At 60.6% G+C, this 25,031-nt stretch overlaps 1 protein-coding gene across 1 annotated transcript in view; it reads left to right on the top strand.

The window, feature by feature from the left end:
- LOC140355876 (ADAMTS-like protein 2) overlaps nt 1-25,031 on the top strand; it is a 68,317-nt gene that overhangs the window by 40,560 nt on the left and 2,726 nt on the right. The window contains exons 17-20 of the mRNA XM_072440516.1: nt 20,384-20,539; nt 20,659-20,829; nt 21,616-21,792; nt 22,827-22,980. Coding sequence (XP_072296617.1) covers nt 20,384-20,539; nt 20,659-20,829; nt 21,616-21,792; nt 22,827-22,980 — 658 coding nt within the window. The remainder of the gene's footprint in view (nt 1-20,383; nt 20,540-20,658; nt 20,830-21,615; nt 21,793-22,826; nt 22,981-25,031) is intronic.

Genomic DNA, 25,031 nt, shown 5'->3' with positions numbered 1-25,031 from the left:
CCCCCGCGTGCACGTATCTATGTGCCCGAGACCCCCGCGTGCACGTATCTATGTGCCCGAGACCCCCTCGTGCTCATATCTATGTGCCCGAGACCCCCGACGTATCTATGTGCCCGAGACCCCCGACGTATCTATGTGCCCGAGACCCCCGCGTGCACGTATCTATGTGCCCAAGACCCCCGACGTATCTATGTGCCCGAGACCCCCACGTACACGTATCTATGTGCCCGAGACCCCCGCATGCTCATATCTATGTGCCCGAGACCCCCGCGTGCACGTATCTATGTGCCCGAGACCCCCGACGTATCTATGTGCCCGAGACCCCCGACGTATCTCCCAAAGTATCTATGTGCCCGAGACCCCCGAGACCCCCGCGTGCACGTATCTATGTGCCCGAGACCCCCGCATGCACGTATCTATGTGCCCGAGACTCCCGACGTATCTATGTGCCCGGGACCCCCGACGTATCTCCCGAAGTATCTATGTGCCCGAGACCCCCGAGACCCCCGCGTGCACGTATCTATGTGCCCGGGACCCCCGCGTGCACGTATCTATGTGCCCGAGACCCCCGCGTGCACGTATCTATGTGCCCGAGACCCCCGCGTGCACGTATCTATGTGCCCGAGACCCCCGCGTGCAGGTATCTATGTGCCAGAGACCCCCGCGTGCACGTATCTATATGCCCGAGACCCCCGCGTGCACGTATCTATGTGCCCGAGACCCCCGCGTGCCAGAGACCCCCTCGTGCACGTATTTATGTGCCCGGGACCCCCGACGTATCTATGTGCCCGCGACCCCCGCATGCCCGAGACCCCCGCGTGCACGTATCTATGTGCCCGAGACCCCCGACGTATCTATGTGCCCGAGACCCCCGACGTATCTCCCGAAGTATCTATGTGCCCGAGACCCCCGAGACCCCCGCGTGCACGTATCTATGTGCCCGAGACCCCCGACGTATCTATGTGCCCGAGACCCCCACGTACACGTATCTATGTGCCCGAGACCCCCACGTACACGTATCTATGTGCCCGAGACCCCCGCATGCACGTATCTATGTGCCCGAGACTCCCGACGTATCTATGTGCCCGAGACCCCCGACGTATCTATGTGCCCGAGACCCCCACGTACACGTATCTATGTGCCCGAGACCCCCGCGTGCACGTATCTATGTGCCCGAGACCCCCGCGTGCACGTATCTATGTGCCCGAGACCCCCGCGTGCACGTATCTATGTGCCCGAGACCCCCGACGTATCTATGTGCCCGAGACCCCCGACGTATCTCCCAAAGTATCTATGTGCCCGAGACCCCCGAGACCCCCGCGTGCACGTATCTATGTGCCCGAGACCCCCGCATGCACGTATCTATGTGCCCGAGACTCCCGACGTATCTATGTGCCCGGGACCCCCGACGTATCTCCCGAAGTATCTATGTGCCCGAGACCCCCGAGACCCCCGCGTGCACGTATCTATGTGCCCGGGACCCCCGCGTGCACGTATCTATGTGCCCGAGACCCCCGCGTGCACGTATCTATGTGCCCGAGACCCCCGCGTGCACGTATCTATGTGCCCGAGACCCCCGCGTGCAGGTATCTATGTGCCAGAGACCCCCGCGTGCACGTATCTATATGCCCGAGACCCCCGCGTGCACGTATCTATGTGCCCGAGACCCCCGCGTGCCAGAGACCCCCTCGTGCACGTATTTATGTGCCCGGGACCCCCGACGTATCTATGTGCCCGCGACCCCCGCATGCCCGAGACCCCCGCGTGCACGTATCTATGTGCCCGAGACCCCCGACGTATCTATGTGCCCGAGACCCCCGACGTATCTCCCGAAGTATCTATGTGCCCGAGACCCCCGAGACCCCCGCGTGCACGTATCTATGTGCCCGAGACCCCCGACGTATCTATGTGCCCGAGACCCCCACGTACACGTATCTATGTGCCCGAGACCCCCACGTACACGTATCTATGTGCCCGAGACCCCCGCATGCACGTATCTATGTGCCCGAGACTCCCGACGTATCTATGTGCCCGAGACCCCCGACGTATCTATGTGCCCGAGACCCCCACGTACACGTATCTATGTGCCCGAGACCCCCGCGTGCACGTATCTATGTGCCCGAGACCCCCGCGTGCACGTATCTATGTGCCCGAGACCCCCGCGTGCACGTATCTATGTGCCCGAGACCCCCGCGTGCAGGTATCTATGTGCCAGAGACCCCCGCGTGCACGTATCTATGTGCCCGAGACCCCCGCGTGCAGGTATCTATGTGCCCGAGACCCCCGCGTGCACGTATCCATGTGCCCGAGACCCCCGCGTGCACGTATCTATGTGCCGGAGACCCCCGCGTGCCGGAGACCCCCGCGTGCAGGTATCTATGTGCCCGAGACCCCCGCGTGCCGGAGACCCCAGCGTGCACGTATCCATGTGCCCGAGACCCCCGCGTGCACGTATCCATGTGCCCGAGACCCCCGCGTGCTCATATCTATGTGCCCGAGACCCCCGCGTGCACGTATCTATGTGCCCGAGACCCCCGAGACCCCCGCGTGCACGTATCTATGTGCCCGAGACCCCCGAGACCCCCGCGTGCACGTATCTATGTGCCCGAGACCCCCGCGTGCACGTATCTATGTGCCCGAGACCCCCGCGTGCACGTATCTATGTGCCCGAGACCCCCTCGTGCTCATATCTATGTGCCCGAGACCCCCGACGTATCTATGTGCCCGAGACCCCCGACGTATCTATGTGCCCGAGACCCCCGCGTGCACGTATCTATATGCCCGAGACCCCCGCGTGCACGTATCTATGTGCCCGAGACCCCCGCGTGCACGTATCTATATGCCCGAGACCCCCTCGTGCACGTATCTATGTGCCCGAGACCCCCGAGACCCCCGCGTGCACGTATCTATGTGCCCGAGACCCCCGCGTGCACGTATCTATGTGCCCGAGACCCCCGCGTGCACGTATCTATGTGCCCGAGACCCCCTCGTGCTCATATCTATGTGCCCGAGACCCCCGACGTATCTATGTGCCCGAGACCCCCGACGTATCTATATGCCCGAGACCCCCGCGTGCACGTATCTATATGCCCGAGACCCCCGCGTGCACGTATCTATATGCCCGAGACCCCCGACGTATCTATGTGCCCGGGACCCCCGACGTATCTATGTGCCCGCGACCCCCGCGTGCCCGAGACCCCCGCGTGCACGTATCTATGTGCCCGAGCCCCCCTACGTATCTATGTGCCCGAGACCCCCGACGTATCTATGTGCCCGCGACCCCCGCGTGCCCGAGACCCCCGCGTGCACGTATCTATGTGCCCGAGCCCCCCTACGTATCTATGTGCCCGAGACCCCCGACGTATCTATGTGCCCGAGACCCCGGACGTATCTATGTGCCCGAGACCCCCGCGTGCACGTATCTATGTGCCCGAGACCCCCGACGTATCTATGTGCCCGAGACCCCCACGTACACGTATCTATGTGCCCGAGACCCCCGCATGCTCATATCTATGTGCCCGAGACCCCCGACGTATCTATGTGCCCGAGACCCCCACGTACACGTATCTATGTGCCCGAGACCCCCGCGTGCACGTATCTATGTGCCCGAGACCCCCGACGTATCTATGTGCCCGAGACCCCCGACGTATCTCCCGAAGTATCTATGTGCCCGAGACCCCCGAGACCCCCGCGTGCACGTATCTATGTGCCCGAGACCCCCGAGACCCCCGCGTGCACGTATCTATGTGCCCGAGACCCCCGACGTATCTATGTGCCCGAGACCCCCGACGTATCTCCCGAAGTATCTATGTGCCCGAGACCCCCGAGACCCCCGCGTGCACGTATCTATGTGCCCGAGACCCCCGAGACCCCCGCGTGCACATATCTATGTGCCCGAGACCCCCGCTTGCACGTATCTATGTGCCCGAGACCCCCACGTGCACGTATCTATGTGCCCGAGACCCCCGACGTATCTATGTGCCCGGGACCCCCGACGTATCTCCCGAAGTATCTATGTGCCCGAGACCCCCGAGACCCCCGCGTGCACGTATCTATGTGCCCGAGAGCCCCGCGTGCAGGTATCTATGTGCCCGAGACCCCCGCTTGCACGTATCTATGTGCCCGAGACCCCCGCGTGCACGTATTTATGTGCCCGAGACCCCCGCGTACACGTATCTATGTGCCCGAGACCCCCGCGTGCACGTATCTATGTGCCCGAGACCCCCTCGTGCTCATATCTATGTGCCCGAGACCCCCGACGTATCTATGTGCCCGAGACCCCCGACGTATCTATGTGCCCGAGACCCCCGCATGCTCATATCTATGTGCCCGAGACCCCCGCGTGCTCATATCTATGTGCCCGAGACCCCCGCTTGCACGTATCTATGTGCCCGAGACCCCCGACGTATCTATGTGCCCGGGACCCCCGACGTATCTCCCGAAGTATCTATGTGCCCGAGACCCCCGAGACCCCCGCGTGCACGTATCTATGTGCCCGAGACCCCCGCGTGCAGGTATCTATGTGCCCGAGACCCCCGCGTGCAGGTATCTATGTGCCCGAGACCCCCGCATGCACGTATCTATGTGCCCGAGACCCCCGCGTACACGTATCTATGTGCCCGAGACCCCCGCGTGCACGTATCTATGTGCCCGAGACCCCCGCGTGCAGGTATCTATGTCCGAGACCCCCGCGTGCACGTATCTATGTGCCCGAGACCCCCGCGTGCACGTATCCATGTGCCCGAAACCCCCGCGTGCACGTATCTATGTGCCCTAGACCCCCGCGTGCCGGAGACCCCCGCGTGCAGGTATCTATGTGCCCGAGACCCCCGCGTGCCGGAGACCCCCGCATGCACGTATCCATGTGCCGGAGACCCCCGCATGCACGTATCCATGTGCCCGAGACCCCCGCGTGCCCGAGACCCCCGCGTGCTCATATCTATGTGCCCGAGACCCCCGCGTGCACGTATCTATGTGCCCGAGACCCCCGCGTGCACGTATCTATGTGCCCGAGACCCCCTCGTGCTCATATCTATGTGCCCGAGACCCCCGACGTATCTATGTGCCCGAGACCCCCGACGTATCTATGTGCCCGAGACCCCCGCGTGCACGTATCTATGTGCCCAAGACCCCCGACGTATCTATGTGCCCGAGACCCCCACGTACACGTATCTATGTGCCCGAGACCCCCGCATGCTCATATCTATGTGCCCGAGACCCCCGCGTGCACGTATCTATGTGCCCGAGACCCCCGACGTATCTATGTGCCCGAGACCCCCGACGTATCTCCCAAAGTATCTATGTGCCCGAGACCCCCGAGACCCCCGCGTGCACGTATCTATGTGCCCGAGACCCCCGCATGCACGTATCTATGTGCCCGAGACTCCCGACGTATCTATGTGCCCGGGACCCCCGACGTATCTCCCGAAGTATCTATGTGCCCGAGACCCCCGAGACCCCCGCGTGCACGTATCTATGTGCCCGGGACCCCCGCGTGCACGTATCTATGTGCCCGAGACCCCCGCGTGCACGTATCTATGTGCCCGAGACCCCCGCGTGCACGTATCTATGTGCCCGAGACCCCCGCGTGCAGGTATCTATGTGCCAGAGACCCCCGCGTGCACGTATCTATATGCCCGAGACCCCCGCGTGCACGTATCTATGTGCCCGAGACCCCCGCGTGCCAGAGACCCCCTCGTGCACGTATTTATGTGCCCGGGACCCCCGACGTATCTATGTGCCCGCGACCCCCGCATGCCCGAGACCCCCGCGTGCACGTATCTATGTGCCCGAGACCCCCGACGTATCTATGTGCCCGAGACCCCCGACGTATCTCCCGAAGTATCTATGTGCCCGAGACCCCCGAGACCCCCGCGTGCACGTATCTATGTGCCCGAGACCCCCGACGTATCTATGTGCCCGAGACCCCCACGTACACGTATCTATGTGCCCGAGACCCCCACGTACACGTATCTATGTGCCCGAGACCCCCGCATGCACGTATCTATGTGCCCGAGACTCCCGACGTATCTATGTGCCCGAGACCCCCGACGTATCTATGTGCCCGAGACCCCCACGTACACGTATCTATGTGCCCGAGACCCCCGCGTGCACGTATCTATGTGCCCGAGACCCCCGCGTGCACGTATCTATGTGCCCGAGACCCCCGCGTGCACGTATCTATGTGCCCGAGACCCCCGCGTGCAGGTATCTATGTGCCAGAGACCCCCGCGTGCACGTATCTATGTGCCCGAGACCCCCGCGTGCAGGTATCTATGTGCCCGAGACCCCCGCGTGCACGTATCCATGTGCCCGAGACCCCCGCGTGCACGTATCTATGTGCCGGAGACCCCCGCGTGCCGGAGACCCCCGCGTGCAGGTATCTATGTGCCCGAGACCCCCGCGTGCCGGAGACCCCAGCGTGCACGTATCCATGTGCCCGAGACCCCCGCGTGCACGTATCCATGTGCCCGAGACCCCCGTGTGCACGTATCCATGTGCCCGAGACTCCCGCGTGCAGGTATCTATATGCCCGAGACCCCCGCGTGCCAGAGACCCCCTCGTGCACGTATTTATGTGCCCGGGACCCCCGACGTATCTATGTGCCCGCGACCCCCGCGTGCACGTATCTATGTGCCGGAGACCCCCGGAACCCCCGCGTGCACGTATCTATGTGCCCGAGACCCCCGACGTATCTATGTGCCCGAGACCCCCGCGTGCACGTATCTATGTGCCCGAGACCCCCGACGTATCTATGTGCCCGAGACACCCACGTACACGTATCTATGTGCCCGAGACCCCAGCATGCTCATGTCTATGTGCCCGAGACCCCCGCGTGCACGTATCTATGTGCCCGAGACCCCCAACGTATCTATGTGCCCGAGACCCCCGACGTATCTCCCGAAGTATCTATGTGCCCGAGACCCCCGAGACCCCCGCGTGCACGTATCTATGTGCCCGAGACCCCCGAGACCCCCGCGTGCACGTATCTATGTGCCCGAGACCCCCGCTTGCACGTATCTATGTGCCCGAGACCCCCACGTGCACGTATCTATGTGCCCGAGACCCCCGACGTATCTATGTGCCCGGGACCCCCGACGTATCTCCCGAAGTATCTATGTGCCCGAGACCCCCGAGACCCCCGCGTGCACGTATCTATGTGACGGAGAGCCCCGCGTGCAGGTATCTATGTGCCCGAGACCCCCGCGTGCACGTATTTATGTGCCCGAGACCCCCGCGTACACGTATCTATGTGCCCGAGACCCCCTCGTGCTCATATCTATGTGCCCGAGACCCCCGACGTATCTATGTGCCCGAGACCCCCGACGTATCTATGTGCCCGAGACCCCCGCATGCTCATATCTATGTGCCCGAGACCCCCGCGTGCTCATATCTATGTGCCCGAGACCCCCGCGTGCACGTATCTATGTGCCCGAGACCACCGACGTATCTATGTGCCCGGGACCCCCGACGTATCTCCCGAAGTATCTATGTGCCCGAGACCCCCGAGACCCCCGCGTGCACGTATCTATGTGCCCGAGACCCCCGCGTGCAGGTATCTATGTGCCCGAGACCCCCGCGTGCAGGTATCTATGTGCCCGAGACCCCCGCGTGCAGGTATCTATGTGCCCGAGACCCCCGCGTGCACGTATCTATGTGCCCGAGACCCCCGCGTACACGTATCTATGTGCCCGAGACCCCCGCTTGCACGTATCTATGTGCCCGAGACCCCCGCGTGCAGGTATCTAGGTCCGAGACCCCCACGTGCACGTATCTATGTGCCCGAGACCCCCGCGTGCACGTATCCATGTGCCCGAAACCCCCGCGTGCACGTATCCATGTGCCCGAAACCCCCGCGTGCACGTATCCATGTGCCCGAGACCCCCGCGTGCACGTATCCATGTGCCCTAGACCCCCGCGTGCCGGAGACCCCCGCATGCACGTATCCATGTGCCCGAGACCCCCGCATGCACGTATCTATGTGCCCGAGACCCCCGCGTACACGTATCTATGTGCCCGAGACCCCCGCTTGCACGTATCTATGTGCCCGAGACCCCCGCGTGCAGGTATCTATGTCCGAGACCCCCACGTGCACGTATCTATGTGCCCGAGACCCCCGCGTGCACGTATCCATGTGCCCGAAACCCCCGCGTGCACGTATCCATGTGCCCGAGACCCCCGCATGCACGTATCCATGTGCCCGAGACCCCCGCGTGCCCGAGACTCCCGCGTGCTCATATCTATGTGCCCGAGACCCCCGCGTGCACGTATCTATGTGCCCGAGACCCCCGAGACCCCCGCGTGCACGTATCTATGTGCCCGAGACCCCCTCGTGCTCATATCTATGTGCCCGAGACCCCCGACGTATCTATGTGCCCGAGACCCCCGACGTATCTATGTGCCCGAGACCCCCGCGTGCACGTATCTATGTGCCCGAGACCCCCGCATGCAGGTATCTATGTGCCCGAGACCCCCGCGTGCACGTATCTATGTGCCCGAGACCCCCGACGTATCTATGTGCCCGGGACCCCCGACGTATCTCCCGAAGTATCTATGTGCCCGAGACCCCCGCGTGCAGGTATCTATGTGCCCGAGACCCCCGCGTGCACGTATCCATGTGCCCGAGACCCCCGCGTGCAGGTATCTATGTGCCCGAGACCCCCGCGTGCCGGAGACCCCCGCGTGCAGGTATCTATGTGCCCGAGACCCCCGCGTGCAGGTATCTATGTGCCCGAGACCCCCGCGTGCACGTATCCATGTGCCCGAGACCCCCGCGTGCACGTATCCATGTGCCCGAGACCCCCGCGTGCACGTATCTATGTGCCCGAGACCCCCGCGTGCCAGAGACCCCCGCGTGCACGTATCCATGTGCTCGAGACCCCCGTGTGCACGTATCTATGTGCCCGAGACCCCCGCGTGCAGGTATCTATGTGCCCGAGACCCCCGCGTGCACGTATCTATGTGCCCGAGACCCCCGCGTGCAGGTATCTATGTGCCCGAGACCCCCGCGTGCCAGAGACCCCCTCGTGCACGTATTTATGTGCCCGGGACCCCCGACGTATCTATGTGCCCGCGACCCCCGCGTGCACGAGACCCCCGCGTACACGTATCCATGTGCCCGAGACCCCCGCGTGCAGGTATCCATGTGCCCGAGACCCCCGCGTGCAGGTATCTATGTGCCCGAGACCCCCGCGTGCCAGAGACCCCCTCGTGCACGTATATATGTGCCAGAGACCCCCGCGTGCACGTATCCATGTGCCAGAGACCCCCGCGTGCAGGTATCCATGTGCCCGAGACCCCCGCGTGCAGGTATCCATGTGCCCGAGACCCCCGCGTGCAGGTATCTATGTGCCCGAGACCCCCGCGTGCAGGTATCTATGTGCCCGAGACCCCCTCGTGCACGTATCTATGTGCCCGAGACCCCCGCGTGCACGTATCCATGTGCCCAAGACCCCCGCGTGCACGTATCCATGTGCCAGAGACCCCCGCGTATGTGCCCGAGACCCCCGCGTGCACGTATTTATGTGCCCGAGACCCCCGCGTACACGTATCTATGTGCCCGAGACCCCCTCGTGCTCATATCTATGTGCCCGAGACCCCCGACGTATCTATGTGCCCGAGACCCCCGACGTATCTATGTGCCCGAGACCCCCGCATGCTCATATCTATGTGCCCGAGACCCCCGCGTGCTCATATCTATGTGCCCGAGACCCCCGCGTGCACGTATCTATGTGCCCGAGACCACCGACGTATCTATGTGCCCGGGACCCCCGACGTATCTCCCGAAGTATCTATGTGCCCGAGACCCCCGAGACCCCCGCGTGCACGTATCTATGTGCCCGAGACCCCCGCGTGCAGGTATCTATGTGCCCGAGACCCCCGCGTGCAGGTATCTATGTGCCCGAGACCCCCGCGTGCAGGTATCTATGTGCCCGAGACCCCCGCGTGCACGTATCTATGTGCCCGAGACCCCCGCGTACACGTATCTATGTGCCCGAGACCCCCGCTTGCACGTATCTATGTGCCCGAGACCCCCGCGTGCAGGTATCTATGTCCGAGACCCCCACGTGCACGTATCTATGTGCCCGAGACCCCCGCGTGCACGTATCCATGTGCCCGAAACCCCCGCGTGCACGTATCCATGTGCCCGAGACCCCCGCGTGCACGTATCTATGTGCCCGAGACCCCCGCGTGCACGTATTTATGTGCCCGAGACCCCCGCGTGCACGTATCTATGTGCCCGAGACCCCCTCGTGCTCATATCTATGTGCCCGAGACCCCCGACGTATCTATGTGCCCGAGACCCCCGACGTATCTATGTGCCCGAGACCCCCGCGTGCACGTATCTATGTGCCCGAGACCCCCGCATGCAGGTATCTATGTGCCCGAGACCCCCGCGTGCACGTATCTATGTGCCCGAGACCCCCGACGTATCTATGTGCCCGGGACCCCCGACGTATCTCCCGAAGTATCTATGTGCCCGAGACCCCCGCGTGCAGGTATCTATGTGCCCGAGACCCCCGCGTGCACGTATCCATGTGCCCGAGACCCCCGCGTGCAGGTATCTATGTGCCCGAGACCCCCGCGTGCCGGAGACCCCCGCGTGCAGGTATCTATGTGCCCGAGACCCCCGCGTGCAGGTATCTATGTGCCCGAGACCCCCGCGTGCACGTATCCATGTGCCCGAGACCCCCGCGTGGACGTATCCATGTGCCCGAGACCCCCGCGTGCACGTATCTATGTGCCCGAGACCCCCGCGTGCCAGAGACCCCCGCGTGCACGTATCCATGTGCTCGAGACCCCCGTGTGCACGTATCTATGTGCCCGAGACCCCCGCGTGCAGGTATCTATGTGCCCGAGACCCCCGCGTGCACGTATCTATGTGCCCGAGACCCCCGCGTGCAGGTATCTATGTGCCCGAGACCCCCGCGTGCCAGAGACCCCCTCGTGCACGTATTTATGTGCCCGGGACCCCCGACGTATCTATGTGCCCGCGACCCCCGCGTGCACGAGACCCCCGCGTACACGTATCCATGTGCCCGAGACCCCCGCGTGCAGGTATCCATGTGCCCGAGACCCCCGCGTGCAGGTATCTATGTGCCCGAGACCCCCGCGTGCCAGAGACCCCCTCGTGCACGTATATATGTGCCAGAGACCCCCGCGTGCACGTATCCATGTGCCAGAGACCCCCGCGTGCAGGTATCCATGTGCCCGAGACCCCCGCGTGCAGGTATCCATGTGCCCGAGACCCCCGCGTGCAGGTATCTATGTGCCCGAGACCCCCGCGTGCAGGTATCTATGTGCCCGAGACCCCCTCGTGCACGTATCTATGTGCCCGAGACCCCCGCGTGCACGTATCCATGTGCCCAAGACCCCCGCGTGCACGTATCCATGTGCCAGAGACCCCCGCGTATGTGCCCGAGACCCCCGCGTGCACGTATTTATGTGCCCGAGACCCCCGCGTACACGTATCTATGTGCCCGAGACCCCCTCGTGCTCATATCTATGTGCCCGAGACCCCCGACGTATCTATGTGCCCGAGACCCCCGACGTATCTATGTGCCCGAGACCCCCGCATGCTCATATCTATGTGCCCGAGACCCCCGCGTGCTCATATCTATGTGCCCGAGACCCCCGCGTGCACGTATCTATGTGCCCGAGACCACCGACGTATCTATGTGCCCGGGACCCCCGACGTATCTCCCGAAGTATCTATGTGCCCGAGACCCCCGAGACCCCCGCGTGCACGTATCTATGTGCCCGAGACCCCCGCGTGCAGGTATCTATGTGCCCGAGACCCCCGCGTGCAGGTATCTATGTGCCCGAGACCCCCGCGTGCAGGTATCTATGTGCCCGAGACCCCCGCGTGCACGTATCTATGTGCCCGAGACCCCCGCGTACACGTATCTATGTGCCCGAGACCCCCGCTTGCACGTATCTATGTGCCCGAGACCCCCGCGTGCAGGTATCTATGTCCGAGACCCCCACGTGCACGTATCTATGTGCCCGAGACCCCCGCGTGCACGTATCCATGTGCCCGAAACCCCCGCGTGCACGTATCCATGTGCCCGAGACCCCCGCGTGCACGTATCTATGTGCCCGAGACCCCCGCGTGCACGTATTTATGTGCCCGAGACCCCCGCGTACACGTATCTATGTGCCCGAGACCCCCTCGTGCTCATATCTATGTGCCCGAGACCCCCGACGTATCTATATTTCCGAGACCCCCGACGTATCTATGTGCCCGAGACCCCCGCGTGCTCATATCTATGTGCCCGAGACCCCCGCGTGCACGTATCTATGTGCCCGAGACCACCGACGTATCTATGTGCCCGGGACCCCCGACGTATCTCCCGAAGTATCTATGTGCCCGAGACCCCCGAGACCCCCGCGTGCACGTATCTATGTGCCCGAGACCCCCGCGTGCAGGTATCTGTGCCCGAGACCCCCGCGTGCAGGTATCTATGTGCCCGAGACCCCCGCGTGCAGGTATCTATGTGCCCGAGACCCCCGCGTGCACGTATCTATGTGCCCGAGACCCCCGCATGCAGGTATCTATGTGCCCGAGACCCCCGCGTGCACGTATCTATGTGCCCGAGACCCCCGACGTATCTATGTGCCCGGGACCCCCGACGTATCTCCCGAAGTATCTATGTGCCCGAGACCCCCGCGTGCACGTATCTATGTGCCCGAGACCCCCGCGTGCACGTATCTATGTACCCGAGACCCCCGCGTGCAGGTATCTATGTGCCCGAGACCCCCGCGTGCACGTATCCATGTGCCCGAGACCCCCGCGTGCCGGAGACCCCCGCGTGCAGGTATCTATGTGCCCGAGACCCCCGCGTGCAGGTATCTATGTGCCCGAGACCCCCGCGTGCACGTATCCATGTGCCCGAGACCCCCGCGTGCAGGTATCTATGTGCCCGAGACCCCCGCGTGCCGGAGACCCCCGCGTGCAGGTATCTATGTGCCCGAGACCCCCGCGTGCAGGTATCTATGTGCCCGAGACCCCCGCGTGCACGTATCCATGTGCCCGAGACCCCCGCGTGCACGTATCCATGTGCCCGAGACCCCCGCGTGCACGTATCTATGTGCCCGAGACCCCCGCGTGCCAGAGACCCCCGCGTGCACGTATCCATGTGCTCGAGACCCCCGTGTGCACGTATCTATGTGCCCGAGACCCCCGCGTGCAGGTATCTATGTGCCCGAGACCCCCGCGTGCACGTATCTATGTGCCCGAGACCCCCGCGTGCAGGTATCTATGTGCCCGAGTCCCCCGCGTGCCAGAGACCCCCTCGTGCACGTATTTATGTGCCCGGGACCCCCGACGTATCTATGTGCCCGCGACCCCCGCGTGCACGAGACCCCCGCGTACACGTATCCATGTGCCCGAGACCCCCGCGTGCAGGTATCCATGTGCCCGAGACCCCCGCGTGCAGGTATCTATGTGCCCGAGACCCCCGCGTGCCAGAGACCCCCTCGTGCACGTATATATGTGCCAGAGACCCCCGCGTGCACGTATCCATGTGCCCGAGACCCCCGCGTGCAGGTATCCATGTGCCCGAGACCCCCGCGTGCAGGTATCCATGTGCCCGAGACCCCCGCGTGCAGGTATCTATGTGCCCGAGACCCCCGCGTGCAGGTATCTATGTGCCCGAGACCCCCGCGTGCAGGTATCTATGTGCCCGAGACCCCCGCGTGCCAGAGACCCCCTCGTGCACGTATCTATGTGCCCGAGACCCCCGCGTGCACGTATCCATGTGCCCGAGACCCCCGCGTGCACGTATCCATGTGCCAGAGACCCCCGCGTATGTGCCCGAGACCCCCGCGTGCACGTATTTATGTGCCCGAGACCCCCGCGTACACGTATCTATGTGCCCGAGACCCCCTCGTGCTCATATCTATGTGCCCGAGACCCCCGCGTGCACGTATCTATGTGCCCGAGACCCCCGAGACCCCCGCGTGCACGTATCTATGTGCCCGAGACCCCCGCGTGCACGTATCTATGTGCCCGAGACCCCCTCGTGCTCATATCTATGTGCCCGAGACCCCCGACGTATCTATGTGCCCGAGACCCCCGACGTATCTATGTGCCCGAGACCCCCGCGTGCACGTATCTATGTGCCCGAGACCCCCGCATGCAGGTATCTATGTGCCCGAGACCCCCGCGTGCACGTATCTATGTGCCCGAGACCCCCGAGACCCCCGCGTGCACGTATCTATGTGCCCGAGACCCCCGCGTGCACGTATCTATGTGCCCGAGACCCCCGAGACCCCCGCGTGCACGTATCTATGTGCCCGAGACCCCCGCGTGCACGTATCTATGTGCCCGAGACCCCCGACGTATCTATGTGCCCGAGACCCCCGACGTATCTATGTGCCCGAGACCCCCGCGTGCACGTATCTATGTGCCCGAGACCCCCGCATGCAGGTATCTATGTGCCCGAGACCCCCGCGTCCACGTATCTATGTGCCCGAGACCCCCACGTGCACGTATCTATGTGCCCGAGACCCCCGACGTATCTATGTGCCCGAGACCCCCACGTGCACGTATCTATGTGCCCGAGACCCCCGACGTATCTATGTGCCCGAGACCCCCGACGTATCTATGTACCCGAGACCCCCGCGTGCCGGAGACCCCCGCGTGCAGGTATCTATGTGCCCGAGACCCCCGCGTGCAGGTATCTATGTGCCCGAGACCCCCGCGTGCACGTATCCATGTGCCCGAGACCCCCGCGTGCAGGTATCTATGTGCCCGAGACCCCCGCGTGCCGGAGACCCCCGCGTGCAGGTATCTATGTGCCCGAGACCCCCGCGTGCAGGTATCTATGTGCCCGAGACCCGCGCGTGCAGGTATCTATGTGCCCGAGACCCCCGCGTGCACGTATCCATGTGCCCGAGACCCCCGCGTGCACGTATCCATGTGCCCGAGACCCCCGCGTGCACGTATCTATGTGCCCGAGACCCCCGCGTGCCAGAGACCCCCGCGTGCACGTATCCATGTGCCCGAGACCCCCGTGTGCACGTATCTATGTGCCGAGACCCCCGCGTGCAGGTATCTATGTGCCCGAGACCCCCGCGTGCAGGTATCTATGTGCCCGAGACCCCCGCGTGCCAGAGACCCCCTCGTGCACGTATTTATATGCCCGGGACCCCCGACGTATCTATGTGCCCGCGACCCCCGCGTCCACGAGACCCCCGCGTACACGTATCCATGTGCCCGAGACCCCCGCGTGCAGGTATCCATGTGCCCGAGACCCCCGCGTGCAGGTATCTATGTGCCCGAGACCCCCGCGTGCCAGAGACCCCCTCGTGCACGTATATATGTGCCAGAGACCCCCGCGTGCACGTATCCATGTGCCCGAGACCCCCGCGTGCAGGTATCCATGTGCCCGAGACCCCCGCGTGCAGGTATCCATGTGCCCGAGACCCCCGCGTGCAGGTATCTATGTGCCCGAGACCCCCGCGTGCAGGTATCTATGTGCCCGAGACCCCCGCGTGCAGGTATCTATGTGCCCGAGACCCCCGCGTGCCAGAGACCCCCTCGTGCACGTATCTATGTGCCCGAGACCCCCGCGTGCACGTATCCATGTGCCCGAGACCCCCGCGTGCACGTATCCATGTGCCCGAGACCCCCGCGTGCAGGTATCTATGTGCCCGAGACCCCCGCGTGCACGTATCCATGTGCCCGAGACCCCCGCGTGCACGTATCTATGTGCCCGAGACCCCCGCGTGCACGTATCCATGTGCCCGAGACCCCCGCGTGCACGTATCCATATGCCCGAGACCCCCGCGTGCACGTATCTATGTGCCCGAGACCCCCGCGTGCCAGAGACCCCCTCTTGCACGTATATATGTGCCAGAGACCCCCGCGTGCACGTATCCATGTGCCCGAGACCCCCGCGTGCACGTATCTTATGTGCCCGAGACCCCCGCGTGCAGGTATCCATGTGCCCGAGACCCCCGCGTGCAGGTATCTATGTGCCCGAGACCCCCGCGTGCAGGTATCTATGTGCCCGAGACCCCCGCTTGCAGGTATCTATGTGCCCGAGACCCCCGCGTGCAGGTATCTATGTGCCCGAGACCCCCGCGTGCCAGAGACCCCCTCGTGCACGTATCTATGTGCCCGAGACCCCCGCGTGCACGTATCTATGTGCCCGAGACCCCCGCGTGCACGTATCCATGTGCCCGAGACCCCCGCGTGCACGTATCCATGTGCCAGAGACCCCCGCGTATGTGCCCGAGACCCCCGCGTGCACGTATCTATGTGCCCGAGACCCCCGCGTGCAGGTATCTATGTGCCCGAGACCCCCGCGTGCAGGTATCTATGTGCCCGAGACCCCCGCGTGCCAGAGACCCCCTCGTGCACGTATTTATGTGCCCGGGACCCCCGACGTATCTATGTGCCCGAGGCCCCCGCGTGCACGTATCCATGTGCCCGAGACCCCCGCGTGCACGTATCCATGTGCCAGAGACCCCCGCGTATGTGCCCGAGACCCCCGCGTGCACGTATCTATGTGCCCGAGACCCCCGCGTGCAGGTATCTATGTGCCCGAGACCCCCGCGTGCAGGTATCTATGTGCCCGAGACCCCCGCGTGCACGTATTTATGTGCCCGGGACCCCCGACGTATCTATGTGCCCGCGACCCCCGCGTGCAAGAGACCCCCGCGTACACGTATCCATGTGCCCGAGACCCCCGCGTGCAGGTATCCATGTGCCCGAGACCCCCGCGTGCAGGTATCAATGTGCCCGCGTGCAGGTATCTATGTGCCCGAGACCCCCGCGTGCACGTATCCATGTGCCCGAGACCCCCGCGTGCACGTATCCATGTGCCCGAGACCCCCGCGTGCACGTATTATGTGCCCGAGACCCCCACGTGCAGGTATCCATGTGCCCGAGACCCCCGCGTGCACGTATCTATGTGCCCAAGACCCCCGCGTGCACGTATCCATGTGCCCGAGACCCCCGCGTGCACGTATCTATGTGCCCAAGACCCCCGCGTGCACGTATCCATGTGCCGAGACCCCCGCGTGCACGTATCCATGTGCCCGAGACCCCCGCGTGCAGGTATCTAAGACTCAGAAGATCCTGAAAAGAACTTTATCTACAGGAATATTATTATGGAAAAACTCAATTGAGTGATTTGATGTGTATTTGTCATAAAGTCTTCATGTGTTGGCCCCGCCCTCTCTGTCCCTCGGCTCTCGCTCAAACCCACTGACAGGCTCATGATTAGGTAAAGCTCATGCATAAGTCACTTTGCATGGCCCTTTTATGGCGTGGAGAGGGCGTGGCAAGAGCACGGAGAGGGCGTGGTTAGGGGGTCGTAGGGAGGCGATCTATAAAGCCCTCTTGTGGCCACTTGGAGAACTCACTCACTCTTTTCTAAATGAGACTCTGATCCAGACGTAGCCCGGACCAGGTCCAAAGTAAGTCCAGAGTTCGATGTTCCCATAGCAACCGACTTTTGAATGAGAAAAAACTGACTCAAAACTTGAAAGCTGTGAAAAAACACATAGACCCCGCCCACTTAGAGATCAGGCATCATCATTTTCCAGATCGTGTCGGTGCTTGTGTGTCGGTGCTTGTGTGTCGGTGCTGTCGGTGCTTGTGTGTCGGTGCTTGTGTGTCGGTGCTTGTGTGTCGGTGCTTGTGTGTCGGTGCTTGTGTGTCGGTGCTTGTGTGTCGGTGCTGTCGGTGCTTGTGTGTCGGTGCTTGTGTGTCGGTGCTTGTGTGTCGGTGCTTGTGTGTCGGTGCTTGTGTGTCGGTGCTTGTGTGTCGGTGCTTGTGTGTCGGTGCTGTCGGTGCTTGTGTGTCGGTGCTTGTGTGTCGGTGCTTGTGTGTCGGTGCTTGTGTGTCGGTGCTTGTGTGTCGGTGCTTGTGTGTCGGTGCTGTCGGTGCTTGTGTGTCAGTGCTTGTGTGTCGGTGCTTGTGTGTCGGTGCTTGTGTGTCGGTGCTTGTGTGTCGGTGCTTGTGTGTCGGTGCTTGTGTGTCGGTGCTGTCGGTGCTTGTGTGTCGGTGCTTGTGTGTCGGTGCTTGTGTGTCGGTGCTTGTGTGTCGGTGCTGTCGGTGCTTGTGTGTCAGTGCTTGTGTGTCGGTGCTTGTGTGTCGGTGCTGTCGGTGCTTGTGTGTCGGTGCTTGTGTGTCGGTGCTTGTGTGTCGGTGCTTGTGTGTCGGTGCTGTCGGTGCTTGTGTGTCGGTGCTTGTGTGTCGGTGCTTGTGTGTCAGTGCTTGTGTGTCGGTGCTTGTGTGTCGGTGCTTGTGTGTCGGTGCTTGTGTGTCGGTGCTTGTGTGTCGGTGCTGTCGGTGCTTGTGTGTCGGTGCTTGTGTGTCGGTGCTTGTGTGTCGGTGCTTGTGTGTCGGTGCTGTCGGTGCTTGTGTGTCGGTGCTTGTGTGTCGGTGCTTGTGTGTCGGTGCTGTCGGTGCTTGTGTGTCAGTGCTGTCGGTGCTTGTGTGTCAGTGCTTGTGTGTCGGTGCTTGTGTGTCGGTGCTTGTGTGTCGGTGCTTGTGTGTCGGTGCTTGTGTGTCGGTGCTGTCGGTGCTTGTGTGTCGGTGCTTGTGTGTCGGTGCTGTCGGTGCTTGTGTGTCAGTGCTTGTGTGTCGGTGCTTGTGTGTCGGTGCTTGTGTGTCGGTGCTTGTGTGTCGGTGCTTGTGTGTCGGTGCTTGTGTGTCGGTGCTTGTGTGTCGGTGCTGTCGGTGCTTGTGTGTCGGTGCTTGTGTGTCGGTGCTTGTGTGTCGGTGCTTGTGTGTCGGTGCTTGTGTGTCGGTGCTTGTGTGTCGGTGCTTGTGTGTCGGTGCTTGTGTGTCGGTGCTGTCGGTGCTTGTGTGTCGGTGCTTGTGTGTCGGTGCTTGTGTGTCGGTGCTTGTGTGTCGGTGCTTGTGTGTCGGTGCTTGTGTGTCGGTGCTTGTGTGTCGGTGCTGTCGGTGCTTGTGTGTCGGTGCTTGTGTGTCGGTGCTTGTGTGTCGGTGCTTGTGTGTCGGTGCTTGTGTGTCGGTGCTGTCGGTGCTTGTGTGTCAGTGCATGTGTGTCGGTGCTTGTGTGTCGGTGCTTGTGTGTCGGTGCTTGTGTGTCGGTGCTTGTGTGTCGGTGCTTGTGTGTCAGTGCTTGTGTGTCGGTGCTTGTGTGTCGGTGCTTGTGTGTCGGTGCTTGTGTGTCGGTGCTTGTGTGTCGGTGCTTGTGTGTCGGTGCTGTCGGTGCTTGTGTGTCGGTGCTTGTGTGTCGGTGCTTGTGTGTCGGTGCTTGTGTGTCGGTGCTGTCGGTGCTTGTGTGTCAGTGCTTGTGTGTCGGTGCTTGTGTGTCGGTGCTTGTGTGTCGGTGCTTGTGTGTCGGTGCTTGTGTGTCGGTGCTTGTGTGTCGGTGCTGTCGGTGCTTGTGTGTCGGTGCTTGTGTGTCGGTGCTTGTGTGTCGGTGCTGTCGGTGCTTGTGTGTCGTTGCTTGTGTGTCGGTGCTTGTGTGTCGGTGCTTGTGTGTCGGTGCTGTCGGTGCTTGTGTGTCGGTGCTTGTGTGTCGGTGCTTGTGTGTCGGTGCTTGTGTGTCGGTGCTTGTGTGTCGGTGCTGTCGGTGCTTGTGTGTCAGTGCTTGTGTGTCGGTGCTTGTGTGTCGGTGCTTGTGTGTCGGTGCTTGTGTGTCGGTGCTTGTGTGTCGGTGCTTGTGTGTCGGTGCTTGTGTGTCGGTGCTTGTGTGTCGGTGCTGTCGGTGCTTGTGTGTCGGTGCTTGTGTGTCGGTGCTTGTGTGTCGGTGCTTGTGTGTCGGTGCTTGTGTGTCGGTGCTTGTGTGTCGGTGCTGTCGGTGCTTGTGTGTCAGTGCTTGTGTGTCGGTGCTTGTGTGTCGGTGCTTGTGTGTCGGTGCTTGTGTGTCGGTGCTTGTGTGTCGGTGCTTGTGTGTCTGTGCTTGTGTGTCGGTGCTGTCGGTGCTTGTGTGTCGGTGCTTGTGTGTCGGTGCTTGTGTGTCGGTGCTTGTGTGTCGGTGCTTGTGTGTCGGTGCTTGTGTGTCGGTGCTTGTGTGTCGGTGCTGTCGGTGCTTGTGTGTCGGTGCTTGTGTGTCGGTGCTTGTGTGTCGGTGCTTGTGTGTCGGTGCTTGTGTGTCGGTGCTGTCGGTGCTTGTGTGTCGGTGCTTGTGTGTCGGTGCTTGTGTGTCGGTGCTTGTGTGTCGGTGCTTGTGTGTCGGTGCTTGTGTGTCGGTGCTGTCGGTGCTTGTGTGTCGGTGCTGTCGGTGCTTGTGTGTCGGTGCTTGTGTGTCGGTGCTTGTGTGTCGGTGCTTGTGTGTCGGTGCTTGTGTGTCGGTGCTGTCGGTGCTTGTGTGTCGGTGCTTGTGTGTCGGTGCTTGTGTGTCGGTGCTTGTGTGTCGGTGCTTGTGTGTCAGTGCTTGTGTGTCTGTTGCAGTGCTCGGCCCGCTGTGCTGCTCAGGGCGTCCGGACTCGGGAGGTGCGCTGCTCCATGGACCTGAAGCTGTGCAACCAAACGATCCGACCTCTGGACAGAACGTCCTGTGATGGTCCAACATGTGACCGAAGATGGACTGTGTCTGACTGGGGACCAGTGAGTGAGACTCTGATGGTCTACTGACTGAACACGTGACTGAACACGTGACTGAACACGTGACTGAACACGTGACTGATCATGTGACTGATCATGTGACTGTGTCTGTCCCTACTCAGTGCTCCGGGGCGTGTGGAGAGGGCCGGATGGTGCGGGCCGTCCTGTGCCGCTCGGCAGGAGGCGTGCTCATGTCAGAGGAACAGTGTGACCGCGCCCTCAGACCTCTGGCTGTTTATCCCTGTGGAGACAGAGACTGCGCCCCCCACTGGGTCCAGCAGGAATGGCAACAGGTGAACATCATACTCTTTACAGGCCTTTTGGGCCACACATTCTGAAAACAATATATATTGTTTTTGGTTTAATCGGTTTGATTATTGAATTTCTAATGAAGTTCTGGGTAAATGTCTTATATAATTTGCTCTTAGACCATGACTTAGGCCAGTCACGATAATTACTATATCGACCTATCATTCCATAAATAATAACAATATGTTTGAGGGCTCAATATTTAGTGTGTGTACATTTTATTTGCTATGGTGAATTTTATGAGATTTTTATATTTTATTTATATATATATATATATATATATATATATATATATATATATATATGCCCATTCTTCCTCTGCGTCGCTCAGAGCCTAAAGCGCCCTCTTGTGGTTGTCAATCCGGACAAAACGATGTATAAAAGTGCGATTTATAATCTGGAAAATACAGTAATCATGACTTTTTGGACTCGTATTGATCAATCTAATTTTATTTTTTTTCAATTGTCTTTCTAAAAACAAAGTAAAAATGGCTTTAAGTCATGATTTTCTGAACATACTTTTAATCTGTGACATTTACACAAGTCTGACCTCTCCAGATCACAAGTGTTTACTGTGTTTACTTTACCATTTCTCACGACTGGACCTCCATCTGTCCATCTGTCCATCTGTCCATCTGTCCATCTGTCCCTTTGTCCATCTGTCCGTCTGTCCATCTGTCCATCTGTCCATCTGTCCCTTTGTCCATCTGTCCGTCTGTCCATGTGTCCATCGCTCCATCGCTCTGTGGGCTGATGTGTGTGTGTTGCAGTGTAATGCGTCGTGTGGGCGTGGCGTGCGCCTGCGGCAGGTGGTGTGTGCAGGGCTGGAGGCAGGAGCCTTTAAAGAGTTCACTGACGGCAGCTGTGACCCAGAGCTCAGACCGGACGGCAGCTCGCCCTGTTTCCAGAGACCCTGCTCCAAGTGGTTCACCACCGCCTGGTCCCAGGTAACACTAACAACACACACACTGACCACACGCTCAGGACACACGCACTCACTGACCGCACGCTCAGGACACACGCACTCACTGACCGCACGCTCAGGACACACGCACTCACTGACCGCACGCTCAGGACACACGCACTCACTGACCGCACGCTCAGGACACACGCACTCACTGACCGCACGCTCAGGACACACGCACTCACTGACCGCACGCTCAGGACACACGCACTCACTGACCGCACGCTCAGGACACACGCACTCACTGACCGCACGCTCAGGACACACGCACTCACTGACCGCACGCTCAGGACACACACACTCACTGACCGCACGCTCAGGACACACACACACACTGACCACACGCTCAGGACACACACTCACTGACCACACGCTCAGGACACACACACACACTGACCACACGCTCAGGACACACACACACACTGACCACACGCTCAGGACACACACTCAATGACCACACGCTCAGGACACACACACACACTGACCACACGCTCAGGACACACACTCACTGACCACACGCTCAGGACACACACTCACTGACCACACGCTCAGGACACACACACTCACTGACCGCACGCTCAGGACACACACACTCACTGACCGCACGCTCAGGACACACACACTCACTGACCACACGCTCAGGACACACACACTCACTGACCGCACGCTCAGGACACACACACTCACTGACCACACGCTCAGGACACACACACTCACTGACCGCACGCTCAGGACACACACACTCACTGACCACACGCTCAGGACACACACTCACTGACCGCACGCTCAGGACACACACACTCACTGACCACACGCTCAGGACACACACACTCACTGACCACACGCTCAGGACACACACACTCACTGACCGCACGCTCAGGACACACACACTCACTGACCTCCTGGTTCTGACCTGGACAGGACAGAGGCGGCTCATTGTCCACTCGCTTGTCCATGTGTGTATTTGTGGTGAGTCTCGTGTCCAGATCATGTCCAGATGACGTGTCCTCTTCTCAGTGCAGTAAGACGTGTGGCAGTGGTGTCCAGGTGCGGGAGGTGAAGTGTTACCAGGGCGACGAGCTGGTGACCCGGGGCCACAGCTGTGACTCGGCCCTGAAGCCCGAGGGCCGGCAGAGCTGTGAGCTGCAGAGCTGCCCCACCACCCCTCCAGGTACAGCCCCACCCCCCCCTCCAGGTACAGCCCCACCCCCCTCCAGGTACAGCCCCCTCCAGGTACAGCCCCACCCCCCCTCCAGGTACAGCCCCACCCCCCCTCCAGGTACAGCCCCACCCCCCTCCAGGTACAGCCCCCTCCAGGTACAGCCCCACCCCCCCTCCAGGTACAGCCCCACCCCCCCTCCAGGTACAGCCCAACCCCCCCTCCAGGCCCCACCCCCCCTCCAGGTACAGCTCTTCATCCTGAGTCCATTATTACCCCCAGATTTATCACTTGGTTTGTAGGTTTTAGAGCGAGACTCTGGAGGTGACGCTGACACTTTCTCTTTGTTTCTGTGACAAAGACGATGATTTCAGTCTTGTCTGAGTTCAGCTGGAGAAAGTTGTTCTGCCTCCACAAACTGATCTGTTGCACCAGCACGAGGCCCTCTGGCACCAGCAGGAGGCCCTCTGGCACCAGCAGGAGGCCCTCTGGTACCAACAGGAGGCCCTCTGAAACCAGCAGGAGGCCCTCTGGCACCAGCAGGAGGCCCTCTGGCACCAGCAGGAGGCCCGGTCCACACACTGATCTGTTGTTGCAGTGACAGAGTGAATCCACTGGTCCAGATTCACCTGTGACAGTGAAACATAGATCTGACTCGTCTGCATCATTGTGATAGGACATCAGCATGTAGAGGATGAACAGAAGGGGTCCCAGGACTGACCCCTGGGGCACTCCACTGGTCAGGGGCATGTGGTCTGAGACACAAAGTACTTCCTGTCTTCCAGATGGGACCATAACCAGTTTAGGGCGGGGCCAGTGATGCCCACCCAGTCCTCTAGTCTCTGTAAGAGGGTCCCATGATTGACAGTGTCAGAAGCAGCATCAGATCCAACAGAATTAAGACTGAGGCTTTGCCCGTGTCAGTGTTCAGGAGGATGTCATTTGTCACCATGACAACAGCAGTCTCAGTCACCATGACAACAGCAGTCTCAGTCACCTTGACAACATCAGTCTCAGTCACCTTGACAACAGCAGTCTCAGTCACCTTGACAACAGCAGTCTTAGTCACCATGACAACAGCAGTCTCAGTCACCTTGACAACAGCAGTCTCAGTCACCATGACAACAGCAGTCTCAGTCACCTTGACAACAGCAGTCTCAGTCACCATGACAACAGCAGTCTCAGTCACCATGACAACAGCAGTCTCAGTCACCATGACAACAGCAGTCTCAGTCACCATGACAACAGCAGTCTCAGTGTGATGAGGTCTAAAATCTGCCTGAAAAACATCTAATGAGTTGATTATTAAGAGGAAATCTGTGACTGAATGTCAGATTAGAGATGGGCCGGTCATGACTCAGGACTGCAGCATCAAGACTGCTCTTCTTTAGGAGAGGCTTTATGAGTGCAGTTTTCAAAGACATTGGGAATGTTCCAGATTGAAGCGACATGTTAACTATGTGAGTGATGGTGCTAACAAACTGTTCAGCACAGACTTTAGAAATCTGGAGGCTCACACATGGAGGCAGCTGTAGATGAACTCAGACTGGTGATGATCTCATGGACAGTTTTGTCAGTTACAGGTGCAAAGTGAGTTAGCTCAAAGTGTCTTGGTGGTTTTAGGGTGTTTTTTTGCATTGTGGGATTTATAGCATTTTTAATGCTCTGAACTTTGTCATTAAGGCCGTGGCATGAAGCAATTTTTCGCCAAAATCTTGCGGGAGTCATTTATTTCGTAAAGCATTGTACAGACACTATGTGCGATGCATCATGGGTATTTAAAATGGCGACACCAAAGTGCTCCAAGGGCCAGTGTTACTCATAACCGTACTATCTGGAGTCCATATCGTCTTGGAAAAATATGCAAGTGGTGATGGGGATGATACAGTTGGAGATGTACTAAACATCTGCCCGACAAAATATGTGCACCACCTGCAGAAGCAGCGATGAAGCCTCTGGACTCCTCCAAAGCGATGAAGCCTCTGGACTCCTCCAAAGTGATGAAGCTTCTGGACTCCTCCAAAGTGATGAAGCCTCTGGACACTGTTGAAATGTCAACTCTA

The sequence above is a fragment of the Eucyclogobius newberryi genome, unplaced genomic scaffold (genome assembly GCF_026437365.1).
Source record: "Eucyclogobius newberryi isolate DKJ021-1_F unplaced genomic scaffold, fEucNew1.0.hap1 SCAF_12, whole genome shotgun sequence".
NCBI lineage: Eukaryota > Metazoa > Chordata > Actinopteri > Gobiiformes > Gobiidae > Eucyclogobius > Eucyclogobius newberryi.
This window is presented reverse-complemented; position numbering and strand designations above follow the sequence as displayed.